Here is a 27,811-nt window from a genome sequence, read left to right as displayed (position 1 = left end):
GGAGATATCTTCGGACAGTGCTGGCTCTTCAGCTTTGAAACAGAGATGAGCACCACCCCCTAGAGTCATGAACGGCTAGCACATATATGCGAGGGGAATCTTTACCTTTAATTGAAGTAAAAGAGACATGGGGTCACATCAGGGGTGGGTTTCTCGCCCCGTTCCAACCAGTTCGGTTGGAACGGGGCCGGCGGCGTCCTCGTGCACGCGCGCGGTGCACGCATGCGTACTAGCGTCTGTGCAATGCTCCAGCTGCTCCTGGAGGATCGTGCAGGCACTGTATGCATCCTGCGCATGCGTGGAAGCGCAGAACTCGTCAAAACCGGGTAAGGAGCACGGGTGGGCGGGTGGGCCCTTTGCCGTTCACGGAAGTTACTTACTTCTGGGTTTGCCCCGGTTCGCAGGGACCGCCGCGAACCGGTTGAAACCCACCCCTGGGTCACATATACTTCTCACACTTGCTTTTAGCTGTATCCTATCATCTAAATAAAACGGTCTCAGATCTCTGAAAGAGAGTATTTTATTATTTGGGACAATTGTGTATCACTGTATAAAATAGCTTCACATATTCAATCCTTGATTTATGAGGCTATTAGGGTAGTAGTGGAATCAGAGCACTTATTTGCATATAGAAAGATCTGTCTCTGGCATTTCCTGGAAAAGACGTAGAAATAGGAAGCATTTGCCTTTTTTTGTTTCATTAGCCTGGGAATTTTTTTTGCAGCCCAACTGCTTTCTGTCCCATTTCTGTCTTTGTATGCAAATGTTTTGCATATTTTAACTCAGTTGTCTCATGTCTGTATTTTGCACACAGTTATGTACCCCTAATCACAGAAATGAGCAAATGATCCCAAAAATCTCTTAGGAAAAGAGATTTCTAATCTTGTTGGTTGGGATGAGGGCAGCATATACTTGAGGAAATTTAACGTAGGTCTCCATCTCCTATGAAATAGAGATTATAATAGTTTTACAATTGCTGGATTATTTGATTGCTTCTGTTAGGTTCTGAGGATAATTCACAGAGGTAGCTAATATACTTTTACATACCATAGAGTCAGAATTCAGGCTGCATTGGCTAGTCCTATATAATCATAATATCCTACTGGTAGCTCTTATTAGTGCAGCTGAACTGAAATAGCAATAGCATTTAGACTTATATACCGCTTCATAGTGCTTTACAGCGCTCTCTAAGAAGTTTACAGAGTCAGTAAATTGCCTTCACCAATTTGGGTCCTTATTTTACTGACCTCAGATGTATGGAAGGCTGAATCAACCTTGAGCCTGTCAGGATCAAACTTCTGGCAGTGAGCAGAGTTAGCATGCAATATTTAATTCTAACCACTGTGTCACCACAGCTTTCACCCCTAACTTCACCATGGATTTTTTTTTTACTGCAGAATTGGGGAACAGGCAAAAGTAAATGGCAAACTAATCATTTAGTATGTTGCTGCTGATTAAAAACATTTTTTAATCCAGAGTTTGTCCCTGAAATACAATATTATCCCAATTCAAACTTTGATTTCAAGCATTATCTTAATGCCAAGTCTGATTGGCTACAAGAGACCATCATGAAATAAAATTGGAATAAAGGAAAAGATTCTCTTCTCACTTTAATAACCTCAGAATTTTAAAGCCTTCAGACATTTAAGAAAAATGTGATTACTGTTACCACTGGGATCACAAAATTGATAGGAGTGAAAAAGCTGAGTCAGAAGAGGTAATAAAGCTTTCTTCCTTGTAGTCTCTTTTCTGAATAGAACAAATAATGATGTTTTCTTCCCACATTTATAGAAATGGAAACCTTGACAAGAGGTTGCTAAGTGTGACTGTACCTCTTTCTGTAGGAGGAAGTGGCTTTGGAGCTCATCAATAATCCTGAAAAAACCCCTGAGAAGTATCAGCATTCATATATCCGCAGTATAATTGTGCTTATTTTAGCTCTTATTATGGTACGTGGAGATGGTTTTCATAATTTACTTTTCATATTTATTTTGGATTTTTATAACAAAAATACTACACCTTTGGAGTATAATTAGAAGAGATTCCTGTAAATGAAAAGGCATTTCAAAAGATTTCTTTATTTCTAAATAATAAAAATAAGCAATGTTATATATGCCTAGATAATAGGCAAAGCATGCATTACATTTTTTCCCTGGTCTTCACTGCTTATGGTGAAAGAGTATGCCAGCTGGACACCAATGGGATATGTGAATAAGATACAATTGTTACCTAGAAGTTTAGGCATGGGGTTTGTATGGAGTGAAGATCTACTCCCTGAATTTGGGAGAGAAAACAATTTTACCCTTTGCAATGGGAATTTTTTGCAAACTTGAAAATATGAATCACTTAAGTAATTCAGGCAAAGCATAAAGTATTTATTAAGGGTGGGAAGATTTTTAATAGACTATGAAAACAAATAATACACACATTCAGTATATGTGATGGAAAGCAAACAATAAAAGACATTCATTTCATGTGAAAATTGAATCCAGAAAGCATTGATTCCAGATAATATTCCACAAGTGGCAAATTTATGGGCTATATCACCTTATTTCCCAATTGAGTCAATATGTTAATATACTTGCAAATATTCAAGGACTTCTAGAATACGCTCCCTATTGTTTAGTTGTTGGAAAGGCTAGTTCTCCCTATCAAAAGAAGAAATGGCTTTCTTTAAAAGAAAAACATGGTTTTCTATACTTTAAAGGGAAATATGGATGCCATGCTACAAAGCTAATATCACATTTATTAAAATGCTAATAAAGAAACTTAAACACCCAGACAGGTGACACAATAATCTCCTGGAAGGCAGCTGACAGTATCACTTTCAGCAGCTTAAATCCTTAGTTCATTTTTCTGGCCCGTACTACTTTGTCTAACCCACAGGATTACTGTATATTCAAACAGAAATGGATACAGGAAATGGAAGTTTTTTTCTACAATCCAGTTCTTGCCCCCATTAATTAAACCTACCATTCAGCTGTCCTGGCACATCAATAATCTTAAACTTTGAACCCATAGATGTATGAGGGATTGGGCATTGCCACAGATCACATAGCATCACTACAGTTGCCAAAACTGAGATGTTCTTTAAAAGATGGTCCACTTTAGTCAAAATTTGTATTCTGAAGGTTCCCTAAAGGGACTTTGTGCTGCTCTTCCAAAACTTGGATACACAAATGGGATTCTGATCCCATTTGGGAGCTAGGAAAGTAGGGAAAAAATAATTCTGGCCATTGTGAAACTCTCCAAGAAGCTTCAAACATTGGAGGTTTTTATGAAAATAAAACCCAGATCTTTCCTTCCAGATGGAGCTGAAATTTGTCACAAATCAGCAGATTATTTATACTGTTTCATAATTCTCTTTTCCAAAAAGAGAAATTTGGAAATTTTATTTTTAGAAGATTATTTTCAAAATCTAAGCTTAGCAGAACTTTCTACGGATAAGAAGTGGCAGAGAGAAAAGATTAGCCAGCCATCTTCTGTTCCATCTTCCTATTAAAAAAACAAAAACCAAGCAAAACTTTCAGAGAGGTAGTATGAATCAGTCAGCACTTAAACATTTAGAGTTTATGGCACTTTATGGCACTTTCAAGACTAATAACTTTATTATTTAATCAACATAGGTCATAACCCATGTCTTTAGATCAGAGGTGGGTTGCTCCCTGTTCAGCCCGAATCAGGTGAACCGGTAATGGTGGTGGGAGGCTCCGCCTACCCACCCGAATGTCACACGCGATTGCGCACAGGAGTGCACCCAAATCGGTAGTAAAAAAAATTGGCAACCCACTACTCTTTAGATGGAATTGATGTAGTTTTATCATGCTTACATGATGGACCACCTGGCCTTCCACTGTTCTTCTGATGTTTTCCTTTTTGGTGCTATCAATACTTTCTTACCTCTTTTTAGATATGTGTGCTGATTGGGATTGCCCATGCCTTGGTCATCTACAGGGTTGTGGTGACAGTAATGTTTACTCAATCCAACTCAAAATTTCTTCAAGAGAAAGCCACTACGGTGGCAGTCCTGACAGGTGCAGTGATGCACTACTTAAGCATCATCATTATGACCAAGGTACACACTTGCTGCTTATTTTGAAGCTGTCTGTTTCGCAGGCACTCTGCACTTGTATAATTTATATTTCTATTACAGGTGAACAAGTATATTGCACACTACCTCTGTGAACTAGGTAAGAAGAATCTGATGCTGTATACATTCATCCTTCTATTTGAAATATATATGTACTGAATGACTGTAGAGCAGCCTGTTTTCATCTGAGCTGTCCAGCTGTTTTGGGCTGTAACTTCTGGCAGCTCAAGATAGCATGGGCAATCATGAAGGATGAAGCAAATTGAATCTCAATACAACTGGAAAACAACTTGATAGCTGAAGATTTCTGTAGGGGATGAATGAAGACTCACTACAGAGATGTTCAGTGCTTCATGACAAATACTTTCTTGAAACTGAGTAAGGCATGCCTGAGACAACATCAGATGTTCCAAGGGCTATAATTGACTGTATAGTTTTATGCCTTTTTTCCCCCAGAGAGGCCAAGATCATTCAGCGAGCGAGAGAAAAGCTATACCATCAAAGTCTTCACCTTCCAGTTCTTCACCCATTTCTCTTCTCTGATCTACGTTGCTTTCTTCTTAGGGAGGTAAACAGTAAGTAGTAAACTTGGGAGAGTTGTGTAGGTATTGGGCAACTGCAGGTATTAGAGCTGAAACTCAAGATCTACGTTTTATTGAAAAATTTGCCACATTATTGAAAACTTTAGATTCCTACCCTCAATTCTTCATTTATCCATGTCCTTTGAAGACCTGACTCTTGTTGGGATTTTTTAATGTATCATTCTGTATATGATAATTATCAAAGCTATCATTAGGATTGGGAACAATTTATATTTTAATCTCACTTCCTTATTAGGATTAATGGCCGTCCAGGATCTTATGTACGTGTGGCTGGCAAATGGAGATTGGAAGAAGTAAGCTACTACAATCCCCTTTTCCACTCCTGACTTGATCTCCTATTAAATTACTTTCTCATTCATCTGTTTTCATCAATCTCTTAGCATATTGGGATGGTTTAAATCTTGGCTCCAGATGGAGATTATTCTGTTGCTTAAATCTCACAATAACGTTTGACTTGCATTCTAAATGTTCTATAAAAAGTTACCAGAAGGAAGCATCCTAATACATGTGTTCATGACAGTAATGGGTAGGCATGGATGCAAGATGCATAAGACAAGTTCAGATCATGTACTTAGAACCAATTGGGTGGATCACTCTTTCTCAGTGTGATATTTGATTTGGGAGAGAATAAAATGGATATAAGAAAGACCTTGTATGCCGCCTTGAGCTCTTGAGAGGGAAAGCTGGAAAAAAACGTAACAAATGTACAAATGTGCGTCATTTTCTTTCCTCGTACGCCTTTTTGCAGAGTGAGAGTACAAAACAAAATGACATTGGAAGCACTCTTTGCTTACAGCGCATTCCTTTTTCTTTGTCTAGTGTCATCCGAGTGGTTGCATTACAGACCTTTTCATTCAGATGTTTGTAATTATGACATTAAAGCAAACTCTCAGCAACCTCGTGGAGTACTTTCTTCCGTAAGTAGATCAAATCCAACTCACTCTTCATTTTTCCAGATCATTGCACACTTGCAGCTCAAGTGAAAAAAGTTTGTGCGTGTGCATGTGTATGCATGCATGCAATGACAAGTTCAATTCTGGGAAAAGAAATGTTGAACTGTACTTCTTTGACTTCAAGGCAAGGAAGGAGTTTTGTTCTTTCAAAGCAGGTGAGCCAATATCTAGGGATATGTGTGGGACATCTCTTCTTTGGGAAGATGTAGTGCAGCCCATATGCTTAAATCATCTACATCTAGGATACAACATCCTGCAATGGCATTACTTTCTTCAACATGTGCCTGTGAGATATGCAGCATGCATTTTTACATTAAACAGTTGGAGAACCATGGCACGAAGAAGGGTCTTCTGGAGTTGGCGATTGTGGAATAACAACATTCTGTGCTTTCCCTTTTTACTATTGTGCTTCTTCTCCCCTGCACACATATGGTAGCTCTGTATAAGCACTTTGACGTAGGGAGTGAGGGCAAGGACTTTGTTCACGTGCCTGTGGTTAAGGACTTATACACATGGTTACAACCGTTTGCCCCATTGTGGAATCCTATTTAAGTGCATCTTGAGCTGGTAAATGGCAGGAATCCTATCACAAATATTTCTTGAACAAAACCTTGCTTGTTGCTTCTGCACTTTTTTAAAAAAACCACCTTTTGTCAGCAGCCAGAGGGCAGCACAGTGACATAATGTTGATGTACAGAGTGGTGGCTTTCTGCAGGATTATAATTACTATGGCAGAGCAGGGCCCAGTTTTTATTTGCTTTGCAGTGTAAAAGTGCATTAAGCCTCTCTGAAACTTAACTCATTTGATTTCTTTATTCTCCCAATGAAGTTTGATTGGAAATATGCTGTCAAATTTAGCTGACAACTGAAATTTCTTCGGAACTTGGAAGTCCACAAGTGGTTTGGTATCTGGCAATTGCCCATCTCATCATACATAGAGAAGCAATTTTTAAAGAAATTGCCTCACTTCGTAAATGGAACATAGCTAGTTGTTTTCCAAGAGTTCCTACATTATACAGATGAGCATGTTATGGGTCCCATCTACAAAAGGGTTTCATCTGATAGGACTCAGGAAGAGAACCTTTTGTGCAGCTGCACCCGCCCCCTGGAACGTCATCCTTCCTGAGGTTAGATTGGCTCAATCTCAGAGCGCCATCAGGATCCTCTGGGCATGGAGACTCTCCAAGATAGCTGTATTGTCTGTGAGCTGTAGGCTGGCCTTTTCATGAACTTCTTTTTTTTTTCCAATGAAGTCCTTGATGATCTCTGAGTGTGGTTGTCTTCTTTCAGACATTTCATTACCCAATTAAGTAACATCACACTGAAGAAGCAAGCTCAGAGAGCACCAAGGACCCCATTCCTGAGCTAGAAACATTCTCTTCTATTGATATTTGTTAATGCTTAAAGTTAACTGTTTTAAATTTTATTTATATGTGTTTGCTTTTGCTGTTTAATGTGTGAGCTATTCAGAGTCAGGTGAGATGTGTGGCTGTGTAATTAAAAAAAATAAATACCAAGGGAACAGAAGTGTTACCTCCAGTGTGAATCAAGCCTATGAATAGCTGTTTTCTTTGCAGGAACATTCAAATGGCTATTTGGAGAGCAATCTATGAACTGTTCAGTGCAGATATTTTAGCCTTCATGAATATATATATATATATATATATATATATATATATATATATATATATATATATATATATATATATATATATATATATATATATATATATATATATATATATAATTCAAAAGAAAGGCAACGTAATTAGTTGAGAATTTGGGAAAATGGGAGTTATATATATATATATAATTCAAAAGAAAGGCAACGTAATTAGTTGAGAATTTGGGAAAATGGGAGTTGTGGGTTTCCCATTTGGGGAAGTCATCAAGTTGTAGGGTGGGTGGATTATGTCTGTTGTTAGCCTCCTTAACAGTGGATATTCATGAGCACCGTAACAGTTGACAGATGTCTACTTTTGAATCTTACTTTCCGTAATATTACATGTTTGCCACTTCAGTTCCCTGACCTACAAGTGCCGCTTGCTGCACAGAAAGCCCCATGTGGAGGAGACATCCCAGGACTCGTGCAAGGAGGAATGGCTATGGAACTATCAGCTCAATGAAGTCAATGTCTTCACCTTGTTTGATGAATACATGGAGATGAGTAAGTGAAGTTCAGTGGAAAAGCTCACAGAACATTATAAGACTCAGCAACCTATGATGGGGGCCAAACTAAGGTTAGAATGCTGGCTGTTTTGTCAGTCAAAGCTACACAATAGTTTTGAGGAACAAGAGAATGAAATACTGTAGCTGTATTGTTGAATTGATTGCTTTCAGTACTTCTTATCACCAATGCTTTGAAAGAAATATTCTTGATCACAGTAATAACGTTAACATCTTGAATCTAACTTGTATATGTCCAGTACAGTTAAGGTATTGCATTGTCACTCATAAAGCTCAAGCATTCTGAACTAGAACTCCCATAAAGTTCTTTTAATGAAAGATGTTTTCCTTGGAAAAGGAATAGACATCAATGTACCCTTATTGCCTGCAAGCTCTTGGACTAGAATATGCATATCCTTTTTAGCCCAACAAATTTAGTAATCAAAAGTTTGTGTTGTTTAATTTCCTGCCTCTTTTCATCCTCTTCTTTATATCCTTAGTGATACAGTACAGCTTCACCACTATTTTCGTGGCTGCTTTCCCCCTTGCACCATTACTGGCCTTTATCAGTAACTTTTTTGAGATTCGGTTGGATGCTATCAAAATGATGAAACTGCAGAAGCGGATGGTGCCCAAGAAAGCCAACACCATTGGTAAGATGCAGATCAAAGAGATTCCCCCCTCCCAGCCTTTTGGTAGGCCTGTTTCATGCGTCAAAACAGCAATTTTACTGTGATACAGCTGCTTTTAAACAAGGGGATTAGAATTTTGGGATGAGTCAAATGCTTTGATAGTCTTTGAGGTCCAAAGCAATACATCAATTCAAGCCTTTTGACTAAAACCATTGAAGTACAGTCTCCCAAGTCACGATCTAGTGAGCTTTGGCCACAGCAAGAAGGTACAGATAGAAGCTATTTGGAGAATGAAAATGAGGAAGGCAACATTCCCATTTCTCTCTCTAAATCAGTGTTTCTCAACCTTTTCAACTTCAATGCCCAGAATTTCCCAGCTAGTATGTTAAAGTTGCCAGGTTTGAGAAATAACACAGCTCTAAATAACACACGTCACCACATTGTTCCATATTGCTTTTTTTCTCAGAGTGAGATAGCTAGATAGCTAGATAGCTAGATAGCTAGATAGCTAGATAGCTAGATAGCTAGATAGCTAGATAGCTAGATAGCTAGATAGCTAGCTAGCTAGCTAGCTAGCTAGCTAGCTAGCTAGATAGATAGATAGATAGATAGATAGATAGATAGATAGATAGATGATAGATAGAATAACTTTATTGTCATTTTGAATGAACATTAAATACAAAATTATGCATATACCGACATATATTATATCACACAGAGAAACAACACAGTCTAGTTTGAATGTATACATGTTCATGAGAAACAAATCTTGTGAGTTTAACAGATGGATGGCATAGGGAACAAAGCTGTTACAGAATCTGGTAGTCCTGTTAAAAATACTTTGAAACCTCCTCCCAGAGGGGAGGAACAGAAACAGCGTCACTGATGGGTGTGGAGAGTCTCTAACAATGTTTTGGGCTCTAAGCGCATAGTGCTTATACGCAGTATCCTGAATTACAGGAAGTGAGCATCCTATAATCTTGTCCTTAGGTAAGGCTGTTCTTACTACTCTCGTTATGGACTTTCTATCTGAAGCACTGCTGCAACCAAACCAAACACTGATGCAGTTTGTAAAAATAGTCTCATTTGTACCTCTATAGAAAGTGACCAAGACAGAAGGAAATCCTTGTTACTCCAATTAATGAAGCCTGCAGTTCTTTTATATTCTACATTTTCCATAAATAAATGCTATATTTAAAGCAGTTTGCAGGAAAAAGACTATTCTTCCCTATGAGGGGCAGGGGTAAGGATTCATTACAATTAGGGTAAATTCTCTTTCTTCCACATATTGACTAAGACCAGGGGTGGGTTCCAGCTGCTGCTACTACCGGTTTGCTCAGGGACACGCTGCACAAGCATACACGCTTGATACATGCTATGCGTGCACGCACAGTATAAAAAAAAATCCTTCTGCGCATGCGCAGAAGTAAAAACAAGATGGTGGAGCCTATGACCGAGAGAACTGATTTGGGGGCATGGCAAGCTAAGTTACTAGCTACTCGGATGAACTGATCCAAAACGGTAAGAACCCACCTCTGGACTAAGATAGTATCTCTTTTGTTTTTCATTCCCTTTACAGGTATCTGGTACTACATCCTAGAAACAATTGGTATACTCTCTGTCATTGGCAATGGCCTAGTTATTGCCTTCACCTCAGATTTCATCCCCATTCTGGTGTATCAATATACATTCAGTCCATGCAAGCAGAAGAACAATACTGGCATTGAGTTAGTATTCTCTGAAATTCTAACATGGCTATTAAATTAAATGTATCATATATTGGTTTTTTATTTAAATAAATATATTGTTCATAGTTTTCCTCTAAGCTTAAGGTTAGTGGGATAAAAGATATGGATAATCTTCATTGTTATCATCATAGGAATATAACTGGGTTTCAAAAACATTGTAATGTTTGTAAGGATTGGTGAGCTTGTATTTGTAGTGGATCCTGTTGCTTCTCTTCCCTGTTTGTGTGACATGTTTATCTATGGTAAATAATCGTAAATAACTCAGCTCAGTGGCTTGATTCACATGATATGTTGAACCACACACGCTGGGTTCCCATTACTAAACAATCTAAAATGTAGTTGAATAGCTGAGATTGTCATGTTCCTGGGGCCTCTTGGTGTATAGTTATGGAGAGGAGTAAAAAGGTATATAGATTAAAATGAAGAGAAAAAAAATAGAATTAGTCAAATAGAGCAATGCTTGAAAACCACAGAAAAAGAAATTAAATAGCTTTTTAGACTGGCCACATTTTGCAAAATATGTGTGACAGAATATCTCTGACTCTTCCTCACAAAAAATAAATCCAATATTGTCCCTTTATTGGTGGCCATTTTTAACCATAGTAATGCATGTCCTGTAACCAAAAGTATTGCGCTGAGGAAAAATGTCTCCCATATTTAAACCGCCCAGAGTCCCACGGGATTGGGCGGCATACAAATTATATTAAATTCTAAATTCTAAATTTGACCATCAATGAACCCAGTGACTTTTAAGTGCTTTCTAACTTAATCCAGATGCACATCCATGTAATATTTTGTTTCATGTAATAATGAAATTACAATATTAGGGCAAACTTTTGTATTTAGGGTGCAGCTTGCGATTGGAAATCTGAAACATGGCATGTCTATCAATGTTGCTAATAGGAACTAAAAAAGAATTAAGATAGTAAGTATATATTGTGATGAATAGGACAGACATAGAATGGGGCCTTCTTTCAGGATCATTTGAAATCTCATTCCATGGCAGTGCTTGCAGCAAAGAGGACTTATGATAGAGGATTCTTTGACCTATCTATCTATTGTTATCTAGCTATCATCTCTCTCCTTGAGCCTGGTATTAGTTTCTGCTGCTTTTAAAGGAAACAACTATAAGACCTTTACTGACAAAGTTGTTTCTTGACCCAAAAGTCCTTTCTAATTATAGCCCAGTATCAAATATCCCATTCTGAAATCTGAAAAATGATTGAAAAAGTAATGGACTGATTTTCTGGATTAATTTCAATCAGGGTTTCATCTGGGATATGGTACTGAGGCTGCTTTGGTCACCTTGGTATATCAGTTAGGTAGATGCAAAGGGGTACCAACCTCTACTTCTCCTGTAACTCTCAACAACGTTTTATAGTCAACCATGGCCTTTTGGCAAAGTTAGATCATGGGGTCATTGTTTTGCATTGGATCCAGTCCTTCCTCTTGAGACATGCCCAGGAGGTGGCACTATAAGAGTTGTTCAACAGCTAGGTCACTGACTTAGGGTCTCCTCCAATGTTCTATGTTGTCTTCTGTTGTATATAATATCAACATAAACTGCTGAAAGAAGCCATTAGATTTTGAGAGTGAGGTGTTATCAGTACACCAATAACACCAAGCTCTCTTGCTCCTCTCCTTTTAACAGCTGCATGATTCACCAAGCCTTTTTTATTTAAATGACAGAGTTTGATTTTAATAGTATTAAATTTATCTTGTGACTTCCTATTTCTGATTGTAGTTAGGTTACCTTGAACGTTAGAATGAACCAAAAGGGAAAGGAATGACTAAAATAAAATATCTTCTGGTCCAAAATTAAGTGTTTTACAATCTGCAGAACTGAAGTATTGCACATACTGATTGCTGCTTTGTTGTGCTTCCATAGCTGTTTGACAGGTTATATCAACCACAGCCTTTCAGTTTTCAATGTCCAGCACTTTGAGAATACTGTGAATCTGACGGACCCAATGGGGAATAAGATAACTCATTGCAGGTATTGGCTAATGTCTATCAATGTTTCTGTGCCCTCTGATTCAAAACAGAAAGTACACAGCAGGCCAGACAAGGTTTTTGGATGTAGGCCTCCTCCTTTTCTATAATTTGTATTCAGCACTCTAATGAAAGAACTGATTTGCACTAAAACTGGTTTTACCTACATACTAGGATTTACTTTATGCTACTTCTGTTTTGTCTGACTATGCTCTTTAGAAGTTAAACGATAAATTACATTAAAATAAACGATTTTAAAATAAACTTTGCATTGGCATTCTAAGAACCTTTGCCTATTGAAGCAGAGAAATATATTTTAAAGCAGAGAAAAAGTATGTGAAGGAGGCTCGGGAAAGTAGGAAAAATGAATAAATTGCAAAGTTTACCTGTTTCTATCCACTTTCTGCAGGTACCCAGACTACCGGAACAGTGATGATTACAGTCACTCTATTAAGTTTTGGCACATTTTTGCTGCACGTGTTGCCTTTCTATTTGTATTTGAAGTAAGTATTTGGATTTCAAAAGCATGGAGATAGTCGTGTGCAGGCAGCAAAACCTACAGAGCTAGTTTCAAAACTATTTATGAGCATGCATAACCACTGAAGAACCCTGTTGAAGACAGTTGTGCAAAACTTCTGCCCAAAAGCAACTTTTGTCTCTAAAGCTTTCCCATCTGCCCCATCCCCCCAGGCCTCTCCTCAAGCTCCACCATATTTCTTTATCTGAAAAAGCATCCCTTTCTTCACAGGCATTCTACTGTCTTCCTTTGTGCATGTGAAAGAAAAGTAGAAGGGATTGTGTGTAAGAGTGAGAGTGGAGCATGACAGAGAGCAAGCAAGAGTGGGAAAAGGGCATCAGCATCTGCATCCAGGCAGTGGACTTGGACTGTGGTCTTCTTAACTGTTGTTAGTGTGAACATCCAGAACCAATGCAGCTTGAGGCAGGGGTATCAAACTCAAGGCCCACAGGGTGCTTAGATCTGGCTGCAGGGCTGCCCTGGAAACAGTGAAGGACTGGCCCACAGTGCTTCTGCCAGCAAAAATGAACTCTGCCATGTGAGATTCTCCATTTTTGGCTGTGATGGCCTCCTGCAGCGCTCTTCCAGCAGCTAAGGAGGGCCGCGAGCTCCGTGTTCACTGGCAAAGCGCTGCCGTTGCAGGCAAAAACAGAGCCTAGGAGGGAGTGCGCCTGACACGAGTGATGTGGAGGTGGCCACACCCACCCTGGCCACACCTACCCGGCCCCTGAGGTTAAACACAACCCTGATGTGGCCCTCAATGAAATCAAGTTTGACACCCTGGTCTATAGTTTTACTGGATGCTTGATTAATTCAGCAAGACATACTGTAGCATACTGAGACCTTTTGTGTCCTTCAGCAAAAATGTGATTGAAATCCAAATCATCATAAACAGATTATTAGTTTAAATCTTTCCTTTTCACAGTTCCATAGCAGTTGAACACCTGCCTTTTAACAGTTCTGGAGCAGGAGAAGGTTATCTTCAGAAACTAGGACTTTATACCTCAGCAGATAAATCAGGGTGGAATCTAGCCGCTTCACCAGAGAAACTGACCAGTGAAAATATTCTGTTTTAAAGAAGCTGATGATATCAGAATTTCTGCAGTCCCCCCCCCCCTCCAAGCTCCAAATCGGTTAGCAAATAGGAATCCCTTGGTATCTGCCAGGTATTGGAGAAGCCAGATCTATTTAGGATTAGATATTATGTTTTGTCCTAGGATATGAGCATCGATAGAACCCTCTTTCCAAGATATAAAAAATAGGAAAGCAATAAAGGCAGGGGTGGGTTCCTGCCAGTTCTAACCTCTTCTATAGAAGAAGTTCCACAAATCTACCGTGCCATTTAGAACCAGTTCTAGTTCCCTCCCCCCACCTGTCTGCACCATGCTTGCCCCGTCCACTACTCACTGATTGGCTGGCTCACCAATCGCCCCGCTCACCTCTAAGAATCCTATCTAAACCTTAAAGTCTTAAAGCTGTCAAGTTTGAACATCCCTGGAGTTTTTTTTCTAAAGGGTTTTCTAAAGGGTCAAGTTTGAACATCCCTGGAGTTTTTTTTCTAAAGGGTTAGGGGTGCAAGGGTCTTGTAACTTGACAGCTTTAAGACTTTCGTGCTTCAAATGCCAGAGTTTCTGAGCCAACATTTTGGTTGCTAAGCAAGAGCATTGTTAAGTGAGTTTCACCACATTTTACAAGTTGGCCACACCCACCCAGTCACATGACTGCCAAGCCACTCCCACTCAGTCACATGACTGCCAAGCCACTCCCACCCGGTCACATGGCCAGCAAGCCACTTCCACGAAGCAGGCCACACCTACAGAAGAGGTTCTAAAAATTTTTGAAACCCACCACTGAATAAAGGGAGGAAAAAGATCGAGAGACCAGAAAAAAAATGCAAAACTGCAGAATTAACAAGAGGGGACAAATATAAGATATTGTATATAAAAATAGTACAAAATAAGAAATATAAGAGAATCAAATGTATATATAAGATGTATGGAATCAATAGAGATAAATGATATGTAAAAATATGTGTGTGTGTGTGTGTGTGTATGTATGTATGTATTGATGGATGGATGGATGGATGGATGGATGGATGGATGGATGGATGGATGGATGGATGGATGGATGGATAGACAGACAGACAGACAGACAGACAGACAGAGATATAGAGGTATAAAGTATATACTGTATGTATAGATAAAAGAAACATAATGGATATTTAAAAGATATAGAAGGGTTGCAAAGACGATATAAATGTATACTAAAAAAGAAAAAAAAGAAAAAGAAAACAGAACCTTCTTTCCAGTTATCAATAGAAAATACTTTATCTCATACCTTGAATGCCGTTTCCAAGATTCAGAAGGCATCACCTTATCTTAATTGGGTTTACATTTTATGCTAATCCATAATGTGTGCTTAATTTGGCATGGTGTATGATTTCTAAAGTTTGGGTTTAGGCTTTATGTGCACTATGACTTGTTTGATAAACTATAAACTCACCGTTAAATCAGAGTTGGCACAAAGAGGGTTTTTGACCATTGCATCTGAAGGATCAGTGATGATTTCTGTATGATGGTTGATTTAAAATACTATTATAATTCTGAATTGATATCTAGTAGTAATTAAATTAATCCATGTTCCAAGTAGTTTAGAAGAGCAGTTTTCTTGACGATTCAATATTGCCAAGAAGATAAAGCAGCTGTGTGCCTGAAGGAATAATATGATAATTCTCTGATCATTTTCCAGCATGTGGCTCTATGCGTTAAACTAATTGCGGCATGGTTGGTACCTGATGAACCCAGAACTGTTAAAAATGATCAACTGAATAAAAAACGAGAGAAACTAAAAGTAAAACTCACGTAAGTGTTTATCAAGAACAAAGCTCCCAGAGACACAGCATTGAACCCCAAGATTGCCATTTGACAATTGGGGACATTCATCTTTTCCAAACGTATACAAGTAGTCCTCGACTTACATTTAAGTTCATTTAGTGACCATTCAAAGTTACAATGGCCCTGAAAAAAGTGACTTATGACCATTTTTCACACTTATAACCACCACAGCATCCCCATGTGATTTTTGGTAACTGTTTCATATTTATGACGGTTACAGTGTCCTGGGGTCAGGTGATCCCCTTTTGTGACCTTCGGACAAGCAAAGTCAATGGGGAATCCAGATTCACTTAACAGCCATGTTATTAATGATTCACTTAACAACTGTGGCAAGAAAAGTCATAAAATGGGACAAGCCTCACTTAACAAATTTCTCACTTAGCAACATAAATTTTTGGCTCAATTGTGGTCATACGTTGAGGACTACCTGAATATCTTCTTTGCTTTGCTATCGAAACATATTAAATTAGCTAAATATTTGTAACCGTAGCAAATATTTGATTGTAAAAAAGCTTATTCCATGAGAACCTTTTCAGAAATAAACTGGCAAAGCAAACAAGCAAAAACTTGTTTGCTTTGGCTCTTGGAGTTATTGTGAGCCTTGAGTTGATGCTGTCACTGTTCACCCCCATTTAACATTGACTGCCTTTTCTGCACAGTACAGATAGAATCACGGAATGTGAACTCTCTTCTTTATGATTGTGGCTTGCTTGTCTCCTTGTGCATTGGTGGGAGAGGTAAACGATAAAAGAACCAGGCAGGCAATTGCCTTGATTACTCAAAATACAGGTAGTCCTTGACTTATAACCATTCACTTCCAAGTTTAAAATTGTATTAAGTTTATAATGAGCTGTGGTGGCGTAATGGTTAGAGTGCAGTACTGCAGGCTACTTCTGCTGATCACTGGCTGCCAGCAGTTTAGCAGATCGAATCTCACCAGGCTCTAGGTTGACTCAGCCTTCCATCCTTCCAAGGTGGGTGAAATGAGGACCCAGATTGTTGGGGGCAATATGCTGACTCTGTAAACTGCTTAGAGAGGGCTGTAAAAGCACTATGAAGCGGTATATAAGTCTAAGTGCTATTGCTATTGCTAAAATATAAATACAAAAATACAAAAGAAAATAGTGGGAAAATAAGGCAGGGAGAAGGGAAGGGAAAAGTAAGGGACAAAGGGAAAAAAGAAAGAAAAGGCGTTGACTTCCGACTCCTTCTGGTGCAGTAGAATAAGATAATAATATCAAACCTCAACTTTTTTACTTTTACATAGTAATATAAACTAGCCATTTCTATAACAAACCCATCTAATTGGTAAAACCCAAAATCGACTTACGAGCATTTACTTAGTGATTGCTCAGAATTATACCAGACCGGGCTTCCTGGGGGCGTGGCCTGTTGCCGAGGAGGGCTCCACCGAGCTCCTCAGAGATCTGGTCTGTATATCTAAATAAGATCATAGATAGCACCCCTTTTTGGCTAAGAAAGGGGCAGGGAGGATAGCTCCGTAGACTAGGGTCTATTCGTAAGCCACAGCCTTTTTCTTTTTTTGGCTGTGGAAGAGATTAGATCCAGCCGAAGCGGAGCTTTTATCTCCGGCCAGTTCTTCTCAGCTGCCTTTTTTTTTTTGGCAGCCCCAGACAGGCTAGCCCCCCCCAGGACAAAACAAAGTTTTTTTCAAGCTAGATTTGATACCGGAGGGTACCACCCCTGTGAGATTTATGCTTTTATTACTATCTTAAATACCAGCACCATTCGTCTTAAAGACTTCTTTGTTTAAATAGACTTCAAAATGGCGATTTCTCTCCGTGGATGATTACTGGATGTACTTAGCCGGGTTTATCTTCCTGCAGACCGCTCCTTAACAAAATAAACTTTTTTTTCCCTTTGGAAATAGAGGGGAGCGAAGCGCTGCTTACTTGTTTATTTATTATGGCACCCAGATCAAAGAAGCGTCTTGCTACAAATGTGTCTAAAGAATTTAAAGAATCTTTTTTGGAAACACAGCCTTTGTCTCCTACGCCCTCTACTGGAGAAGTTTTAACACAGGAATATCTCTTTAAAATATTTAATGCCTTTAAGCAAGAAATTGAGGAATTTGTATTGCAACTTTATGATGATCTAAAATCTAAAGTTAATCAAATGAAGGTGAATACGTTTGCAGCCGTGTCTGCCCTGTCAGATTACTCTGCTGAAATAGAGAACAAATTGGAAAGTCTGGAGAAGGCTAATTTTAATTTGACTACCAATATTCAAATTTTACAAGAAAAAATTAGAAATAACGAAGAACAGCTTATGATGCTAAATTTTGATAGGAAGGCATTTTCAATAAGAGTCAGAGGATTCCGTGAAAAGGAGCAAGAGAATTTAAAACAGACCTTTGCTGAAGCCTTCAGCCATGCGCTGGGAAGCCCGGGACTTAACTTTGATTGGCAGATTCGGAAAATCTATCGCCAGAACTCATTGATAGCGGAACAGCGACAGCTCCCGAGGGACATAATTATACATTTCTCTACAAAAGAATCTAGAAACGCAATTGTGCAAAAGTTTCATAATAACAGTCTCCGAGTTGATGACCAGGACGTGATTGTCTTCAAAGATATACCTTTCCAGATGTTGAGAGAAAGAAGGGACTACACTTTTTTAACCAAAGAGCTTAGGAGTCAACAGATTCGATACAGATGGGAGGCCCCTGCCGGCATCACGGTTACATTTGAGAATCAAAGATTTCGTCTTAACTCTGTTTCGGAGGCTCAAGATTTCTATTGTAGGATTCTGAAGGCGGGACCTCCTGACGCGCTTGGAAGAGAGGAGAGACAAGCGGAAGGAGAAAGCAAACGGCTGGCCATGCGGCTGCAAGAGGGAGGGGGCAGCCCCTCCTCCCTCGGAGAAGCAGAAGAACGCAGATCGAGAATTTAGATACTTCAAAAGACTTCCTAAAGTTGAGGACTGAATGGGGGTTTGAGACCTCTCTCCGGTAGAAAAAGTGGACTAATTTTTATCAGAAGGGAAAGCTGGGTGAAACTACTTTGAGCTAGATTCTAAAGTAACGTTAGCATAAATTTGATAGTGGTTAAAAGAATGCGGAATGATTTATGTTGTTTAAACTTTGCTAGATGGGACTATTTTAAAACAGAAGGTTAACTGACTCTTGCTGAAAGTATTATTTGAATATGATCCATGCTATTTAACTTTTATTTGAAGGGAAAGTTGGTTGTAATAGTTCTGAGTTACTTTTCAAATAAACGCTAGTATAAATTTGATAGTGGTAAATATTAGACAAGCAAGAGATGAGGGTAAAATGCATGTGGAATGAACTACGTTATTTGTGGTAAATATCAGACAAGCAAGGGAAGAGGGCAAAATTTACGTTGTTTAAAGCTTATTAGAACAGGAAGCCGCTTGGGATTATCTTAAGATAACTGTAAAAAGAATGCGGAATGATTTATGTTGTTTAAACTTTGTTAGAAGCGACTACCTTAAAATAGAAGGTTAACTGACTCTTGCTGAAAGTATTATTGGAATATGTGGAATGATTCATGCTACAAATCGCTCTGAGTTATATTTTAAACAAATGGTAGTATAAATTTGATAGTGGTAAATATCAGACAAGTGGGGGATGAGGGTAAAATACATGTGGTATGAACTAAGTTATTTAAATCCTATTAGAAGGGGAAGTCGGTTGGAATTATCTTAAGATAGAAATTGATTTCTGTGTAAAGTAATATCTGATCTACGCTGCTTAACTTTACTAAGAAGGGGAAAACTGGTTAGATTATTTTGAATTACTGTTTGAAAAAGGGGTAAAGAAAGATCATTTACGTTGTTTAAATTTTACTAGAAGGGAAAGTTTGATTACTTGTCTGTAAAGTTATATTTGAATATATGGCATGAACCACGCTGCTTAAATCTTATTGGAAGGGATTATGAGGTTTAGGAAGGGAACGGGAGAGCCTACAGAAGGTCGGGGTAAACAGCAAAGAAGTAAGAGATGAGAATAAAACATAGATAGAATGATTTATACTATTTAAGCATAGATAAAGATGGGGGGCTGAGATCAACACAAAGAGTGGTTTCTTTTTTTCTTTTCTCTCTTTTCTCTTTTCTTTTTTTCCTTTTTTTTTCTTTCTCTGCTTTTCTTTTTTTTTGATATATTACTTTTATTTTTTAATCCATATGTATACAAGATATTTTAGATAGAAGGTAGTGCCAGGTGTGGGCCCTGGGAAGTCGGGAGGATTAGGGATGGGGATTGTGGGGGGTGGGGTGGGGGGGTGTTAACATAGTCTTAATAAGAACAAGAATGTATTTATATACGGTGGTTCTTTTTTTTAATTATTATTATTATTATTTTTTCCCTTGGTTCACTTTACTTTTATCAGATCAAACAACACTCGAATAAAGGCATACACCAAGGAGGGAGGTAGAGGGAAGGAAGAGGGAGGAGTAAGGAAGGAGTAAGGGGAATGTAAGGAGTAAGGGGAATGTAAGGAGGGTGTCTGGGGAGTAAGGTTTGAGGGGAAAGGGAAGTAGGAGGGGAGTGTTAGAGGGAGAAAGGAAAGTTGGAGGGGGTAGATGGGGTGTATGGAGGATGCAAGGGTTAGGTGGGGTTGTGAATGATGAGTTGTGTTTTCTTTTTACTTGTTCGTTTTATTCCCTTTTTCTTTTCTTTTTTTTCTTTTTTTATAGTAAATACCCTGTATATAAATGATTGCAAATGGAATGTGAAAATTGAATAAAATATTTTATAAACAGAATTATACCAGACCTGGAACGGGCGCTTTCTAGCCCTGTAAAGCACTTCTGTCCAGTGTAAAATGTCCTGCCACCCACTCCTCGGTCACATGACATTTTAGGTGACGGGCAAATAGCTTTCCTTTGCAACTGATTGCAGTGTTCTCTGGTCACATGACTGTGATGTGTGACTGTTTGCTGCTTTCCAGCATTTTTTTTACTGCTGTTCACTTAATAATTGTGGTGATTCTCTTAATAACTGCTGCAAAAATGTTGTAAGATCATGAGTGCCTCAACTTACAACTGTAATGACTTACAACTGGAAATGCAGTCCCAATTCTGTTCATAAGTTAAAGACTACCTACAGTATAAGCCTTTGAGGAGCCAGTCCTGTCTCAGTTTTCAAATATAGCCAAAACCAAATTGGAATCCATTTTCATTCTTATTCTGGGATGAACTCTCACACCTTTGAGATCATTACCTCTGCTAAAACATTTTTGTTTTGGAGCTTTATTGTATGGTTGAAATCCTCCTGGGTGCAATCCTGGAGACACAATATCAGCTTCAATAGTTAGAACCAGGGGTGAAATGCTACCGGTTTGGACCGGTTCACCTGAACTGGTAGTAAAAATGCTACTGGTTCTTCTGAAAATAAATGTAGAAAAATAAATGAAACCAGTTCAGGCGAACCAGTTTTTCTGACAATCAGCTGTGACACGCAATTTATATTCATCTAAATTGCATGGCACAGCAGATTTCCACTCTCGCTGTTTGCTTACTGTACCTTTTTGACATTGCGCATGCGCAGGAGGTCCTGCACATGTGTGGAGGTGTGCGCACTCACATTGCTACTGAACCAGTAGCAAAGGTAAGTAGATTTTACCCCTAGTTTGAACCATGAAAATCCCACTTTAAATAACTTCCTTGCTGTTCTGTGAATCAAATCAGTTGCAGCCACGTACATTTATGGATGTGTTTGTTTCATTTGTAAAGACTGACTGGGACTAGGGACTACTGTATTTTTTGGAGAATAAGACACACCTTTTACCCTCAAAAAAGTGGCTGAAAATCTGGATGCATCTTATACACTGAATACAGCATTTTTTGCTTCTGAAACGATGCCTCCGTCACCAAAATGGCTGTGCATAGCCTTTAGGAGGCTTATAGAATGCTCCTGGGGGCTGGGGAGGGTACAAATGAGCAGAAAATAGGCTGTTTTTTGCCCCCCTAGCCCCAAGGAACACTCTATAAGCCCCCTAAAGGCTTTGACAAAAAACCAGCCTGTTTTTTCAAAAAAGGGCCATTTTTTGCTCAGTTTCGCCCCCCCTCCAGCCCCCAGGAACACTCTACAAGCCTCCTAAAGACTATGTAAGCCCCCCCCTTTTTTCAAAAAATGGCCCGTTTTCACAAAAAACAGGCTGTTTTGGGGAGATCTGCAGAGTGCAAAAACTTTTTTTTAAAAAAATTGCCTCTTCAAAATCTCGGTGCATCTTATAATCCAAAAAATACGGTAACTAGTCATACTATTCATGGATACTTTTGAGCTTACATAACATGAAGATTGACTTGTAAGGTTAAAATCACTACTTACTTTTTAGATCAGAAGTTTACTCTTCCACCCCCACCACCCCACCCCGAGCTGAGAGCTCTACTTGACTATTGAATAGAATCTTGGAAGCTACAATCCAAAAACCTATGGGAAGGGCAAAAATAAATCATGATTTTGTTTAGACGTGATTAGAATGCAAATCAGTGAAGACGATTACATTCTGGTTATTATTAAATAATTCCACTATTCTTACATTTTAAATACGTTTCGGATGGATTTGGAAGTCTTCCAAGAGATTTCCAAAAGGTTTTCAAGGTCTACATATAGTTTTTGATTATTGCCTGTTCTGTTTTGCAAAATTGAACACAGCATGGAGTGGAACCAAAGAAACACCAGTTTGAGTAATAGACATGAGGAAGCAGTCTTAGTTGTTGTTGTTTTTTAAATAAATCCTGGGGTCCATTCATTGTTATTCTGGAAGCCAGATTGAAAGTGTTTTATCTTACTAACCAAAGATAACATTTTCGATAACATCAGTACACTCTCAGCAAGCCTCCCATCTCAGAAATGCCATCAGTAACTGCAGCTCTGTCTCTTTAACAAATTAATTATTAATTTGACTAGCAGATTGTTTGCAGGAGAGTCCATATGACAGTAGTTCCTTCACGTCCTCACTTTTTTATCGAGTAGAAAGGGAGGGGCCTGCTTAAAAGCAGAAAGCCAGGAGGAGGAAGAGGAGGAGGGGGAAGAAGAGATTGGACATTTTCTGTGTGTTGTATACTCTGGAAAGAATAGCAAAATTTCCATACAAAAAATGAATAAGAGATAGTCACTAAAGATAAAAATGGGTGCAGACTACATAGCATCAAAACCCGGATGTCTTTGGAGATCAGCTAAATGATTAGCTACTATTGCTTGGCAGGTCTGTTTGCCTGGTTAACCTTTTTCTGTCCCACAGCCTTTCCCTGCCTTGTTACCTCTTCCTCTTATCTCATCCCATCCCCTTCCCTGCTTCCTTATTCCTATCCTCTGTATATGTACACACATGCATTTGTTTATGTAAAAAATGATTGGTAAATACAGATGGGAATAAATGAATTATATAACAGGAATACATTATTTAACATTGCAATTAATTTTAATTACTAGTTCTGTATTTAGTTCATATCATCCCGCTGTCTTGTATGGTGGTAGGATGGGCTGCAGGGCTTTAACAGATCTCTCTCTCTCTCTCTCTTTCTTTCTCCCCCTTCCCCCTTTCTCTCTCTCTCTAAGTCCTTGACTTATGGCAACAATTGAGCCCAAAATTTCTGTAGCTAAATGAGACCGCTGTTATGTGAGTTTTGTCCCAATTTATGAAGTTCCTTGCCACAGTTGTTAAGTGAATCACTGCAGTTGTTCAGTTAGTAACATAGTTATTAAAAGAATGTGGCTTCCCCAGTGACTTTGCTTGTCAGAAGATTTCCAAAGCTGATCACATGATCCCAGGACACTGCAACTATCATAAATATGAGTCAGTTGTCAAGAGCCGAGGTGGTGCAGTGGGTAGAGTGCAGTACTGCAGGCCACTTCAGCTGACTGCTAGATCAGCAGTTCAGCGGTTCAAATCTCACCGGCTCAGGGTTGACTCAGCCTTCCATCCTTCCGAGATGGGTAAAATGAGGACCCGGATTGTTGTTGGGGGGAATATGCTGACTCTGTAAACCGCTTAGAGAGGGCTGAAAGCCCTATGAAGTGGTATATAAAAATCTGCTATTGCTATTCAAATCTGCTATTGTCTGAATTTTGATCACGTAAGCATGGGGATGCTGCAATGGTTGTAAGTGTGATAACAGCCATAAGTCACTTTTTTCAGTGCCATTGTAACTTTGAATGGTCACTAAACGAACTGTTGTAAGTTGAGGTTAACCTCCTGTTCATCTATGTGTAACCTTTCACAGGTTGAAGTAGCACGTTGTAGGGTGATCATTTTTGAATAAGGAACCTCAAAATGGGCTAACTTGAGGAATGTGTCCAAAATGGAAGTTCTATGAATCCCATGGAATTAAAATTTGTCAAATTAAATTAAATATGACATAATGCAATATATTATAAAATATGTCCTGTGTTCAACTATGGTGAACCAAATGCTATGGTCCCAAAGGTGCTTGTTTTTCTCAAGAGGCAACTGGACTTTCTGGTTTTTCTTTGAAGACATTTTGCTTCTCATCCAAGAAGCTTCTTCAGCTCTGAGCTTCTCATCCAAGAAGCTTCTTTAGCTCTCAAAAAGCTTCTTGGAGAACTTTTCCAATACATTAGAAGCTCTGACATTATTGAAGATGTTGAAGAATCTGGTAAGGAAATATTTCTGAAATGATGATCCATAGGGTCATGGGTTTTCCAATATATAATAAACATAACTCATACATGAATGTATGAATAAATACAACTCATATATACACAAGTGTGTCATATGGATACATTCATGAAGAGATGGGGAAATAAAGTTTTCAGAATTTACTACTGTAAAAATTGGTTATGGTTAATAAGAGAGAAAACCATACATTGCAAAGGATTTGTGTCCATTTCTACATATAGGAACAATATATAATCCTACCTTCCTTTATGGGAATTATTATGATTTTGGGGCATAACTGGTTTAAATCATGTTCATTTCATGTGTGGCTCAGGAAACATATAGGTGTCTCTTTCTTTATTAAATGTATATACTGCCATAATTTCCATGGTCTCCAAACAATTGAAAGCAATAACAATGCATTTAAAGCAATGAAATTAAAATCTATTGTAAAGAGATTACCAGACTAGCTTCCAAGTGAAGGCTACTGCACAGAGTTGGAACCACTATTGAAAAGAAGCTTGTCCTGACTTCAGGTTACCTCACTTTATGAAGGGAGCCATTGATAATTATTTTTAGAAAGAGCATATTGGACAAATCATTTCTAATTGGAGAAAGTGGTACAATAAGCATCTGAAATACAGGTGCCAAGCTATAGAAGTTCATGGAAAAACATGTTCAACTTTATATGCTGTCTGGTAGATTGATGTCCATATTTCAAACACTTTTAAGGGTTCTTTTTGAAGTTGCAACTTCTATACCATACACACATTCATTCCTATATCCTTGTATTTCAGTTTTCTGTAAAAATCTGACTGATGCACAAGAGTGTCCTAAGATTTCCTATATCAGCGTAAACAAGACCACACCTCTTAAAGTCCCAATTGTTTCATTGAATTATATATAATTCAAAGGCTGTGGAATGCAACTGAAGTTATAAAAACTATTTTTCTGTATTTCAGAACAATGGATGATTCCACAGAAATATAGTAAAACATGATGGACCTATCACAGAAAGTGCTGAATGAAATGGTGCTACAAGCTTTGAAGATGCCAGCAGAAATCTGCAGCTATCCCTGGTCTATCACTTGCACTGTTCTTGGACTTTATACTTCATCACCAAAATAGATGGTAGAACTGTTTTGAAATGTCAGTGTTTTTAGGAAAAATTAGACCAAGTGAAGGAAGCAATTACCAGATCACATGCCATGGTCAGTGTAATACAGCATTGGAGAAGGCCAGAAGCATTTTCAAATGTTCCATATTCTTCTGTAAGAAGTTACAGTCAGTAACTCATTTGTAACCTTTGTTTTCTACTCAGACATGCTGTTTACCTTGTTAACTCAGACTGATAATCCAGTCTATAGGAAATCCCTGAACAGTCCCTCACTTCATGTAGATTAGAATATCAGGACCTTGTATTGTTCTTCATTTGCTGATAATCCTTGATTTGGGTAAACATATGCTGCTTGCCTAACAGAGTCCTTAGCCAAATCCTCCATTGTGTAGTACAGCCAATATTCCCTCTTTACAAATAATCTGAAACTGCTCTTTATATTTAGGAGAGCTAACAGAGAAACACTTCAAAATGTCTCTTGTTTTTACTCTCCTTGTCATTTCTAGATTATTTTCCCAACCTTTGCATGCCATTTTATTATATATAAGAACTATATATGATGAGCTGAGGTGGTGCAATGGTTAAATGCAGCACTGCAGGCTACTTCAGCTGACTGCAGTTCTGCAGTTCAGCTGTTCAAATCTCACTGGCTCAGGGTTGATTCAGCCTTCCATCCTCCCGAGGTGGGTAAAATGAGGACCCGGATTGTTGGGGGCAATATGCTGACTCTGTAAACCGCTTAGAGAGGGCTGAAAGCCCTATGAAGCGGTATATAAGTCTAACTGCTATTGCTATTGCTAACTGTTTTCTCGTATATCAGTTTTTAAGAGTAATCCAATTTGCCACTAAAATGGGCAGCTTTATTGAGATTTAATGCATACATTGTAAGGTCTAAATTATACACAGTTCCTGATCCCACATTCCAATAAGCTGTTGAGGAGATGTTTTGATTTGAGTTCTTTTTTGTCCCGTCCCTCCCCCCGTATTACCTATACTTTTTCATTTACAATTTGGGTTATTAGACATTCTTCATACAAGTGATTCTGGAACCTAATATATAAAGAGCATTATGCCTAATCCAGAAGTAATGTATATTGATACAAAAATGAATTAATTCAATCAAGTTAGAGAATCCTGTTTATCCCAGAAAGATAAGTTTACAAAAATGCTGGGTCCAGCAAAGATAAGAATTGTGATAAAATTAATACATCTAAAAAAAGAAACTTTATTAGGAATGTAGCTTGTTGGAATCTGGGTGATTTGTGAGATGAGCTTCAGATTCTGAATTGATTTTTATTTTTATACCTTTATGTTTTCCTTCCAATCAAGTGACTAATAATGCTGAAAACCAAAGGGTACCTGAAATTTTGTTATTTGTTTATTTATGGACTTACATTTGAATTAATCTGTAGCCTATAGATGAACAAAACAAATAAAACTTGAAGTCAATATTTAAGAAATCTTCTGCTATTATAATCCTTTAATTAAAATTTCCTCATGCTTTCCTGTCTGTGAATTTAATTTGTTTGCATTAAATTACTTGTATTACTGTCAAACTCTAAATTGTTTTGAGTATAGCTTTTCTTTTCTTTAGAGTCAAATTTAACAATTGATTTCAGGGATCAGTGACAATTATATTCTCTGGCTCCTGAAGTCACATTTATAATTGGGACTTTAGATTCAAAAAAGCATACAAAGACCAAATAACAGCTACTTAACTTGTGTGAGTTTACAATGGATGCCAAGTGTTTTATTCCAAAGTTTAAGGAATTTTATTCAAGGATGTTTTTTTTTAAAGTTAAATATCTTAAAGATAAAATGAAAAACTTGACTGTTAGTTTTTTTACCAAGAACTTTTAATGCGATTTGAAATTCCTGTTTACAATGTGTGTAAAATAAGATTTTTTTAAAAAAAAGAATCCATTTTTATTAAGATATGTATGTGAAATTTGGGTTAAAATATCTTATATAATAAATTTTTAAGAAATAAAAATGAAATTTTTGGAGCTTTATTTTAGTTGGATAGATTTTAGCAAGTAACTCAGGAATGATCCCATTCAATATTCCATGATCCATAGCAAATGTGGCAATATTTCTCTCTGAAATTTTGAAAAAATGGCTTATTTAGTCTTAAAACCAAATAATCTGAACTGGCGAATAACTTCTGGATCTCATTGCCATCTTTTATATATTTATATATTATGTATGTATTTTTATATTATATTATACTATATTATATTATTTATATTTTATCATTATATTATATTATATTATTTTATAATATTATTATAAAATAATAATATAATATATATTATATTATATACTAAGGTGACCAGATTTTCAGATTGGAAAAGAGGGACACCCTTTACCGGGGGGGGGGGGGGGGGGGGCTTGATTAAAAAAAATTTTTTTTTGTCAAAAGGTCACCCCAGGACACTGAAACCAGCATAAATACGAATCTGTTGCCAAACAAAATTTTGATCACGTG

At 37.9% G+C, this 27,811-nt stretch overlaps 1 protein-coding gene across 1 annotated transcript in view; it reads left to right on the top strand.

Moving 5' to 3' along the window:
• Positions 1-27,299, top strand: part of ANO9 (anoctamin 9) — a 73,516-nt gene extending 46,217 nt beyond the window's left edge. The window contains exons 12-24 of the mRNA XM_087715827.1: positions 1,845-1,949; positions 3,911-4,075; positions 4,154-4,190; positions 4,547-4,658; positions 4,928-4,985; positions 5,512-5,609; positions 7,667-7,812; positions 8,312-8,464; positions 10,023-10,170; positions 12,080-12,187; positions 12,593-12,686; positions 15,449-15,561; positions 25,169-27,299. Of these exons, the coding sequence (XP_087571953.1) occupies positions 1,845-1,949; positions 3,911-4,075; positions 4,154-4,190; positions 4,547-4,658; positions 4,928-4,985; positions 5,512-5,609; positions 7,667-7,812; positions 8,312-8,464; positions 10,023-10,170; positions 12,080-12,187; positions 12,593-12,686; positions 15,449-15,561; positions 25,169-25,196 (1,365 nt within the window). The 3' untranslated portion in view covers positions 25,197-27,299. The remainder of the gene's footprint in view (positions 1-1,844; positions 1,950-3,910; positions 4,076-4,153; positions 4,191-4,546; positions 4,659-4,927; positions 4,986-5,511; positions 5,610-7,666; positions 7,813-8,311; positions 8,465-10,022; positions 10,171-12,079; positions 12,188-12,592; positions 12,687-15,448; positions 15,562-25,168) is intronic.
• The last annotated feature ends 512 nt before the right edge of the window (positions 27,300-27,811 follow it).

This window comes from Thamnophis sirtalis, unplaced genomic scaffold (genome assembly GCF_051295495.1).
Source record: "Thamnophis sirtalis isolate CommonGarterSnake01/CBP01778 unplaced genomic scaffold, rThaSir2_p1.2 scaffold_1, whole genome shotgun sequence".
Classification (NCBI taxonomy): Eukaryota; Metazoa; Chordata; class Lepidosauria; order Squamata; family Natricidae; genus Thamnophis; species Thamnophis sirtalis.
The sequence above is the reverse complement of the archived record's forward strand: the minus strand, read 5'-3'. Positions and strand labels throughout refer to the sequence as shown.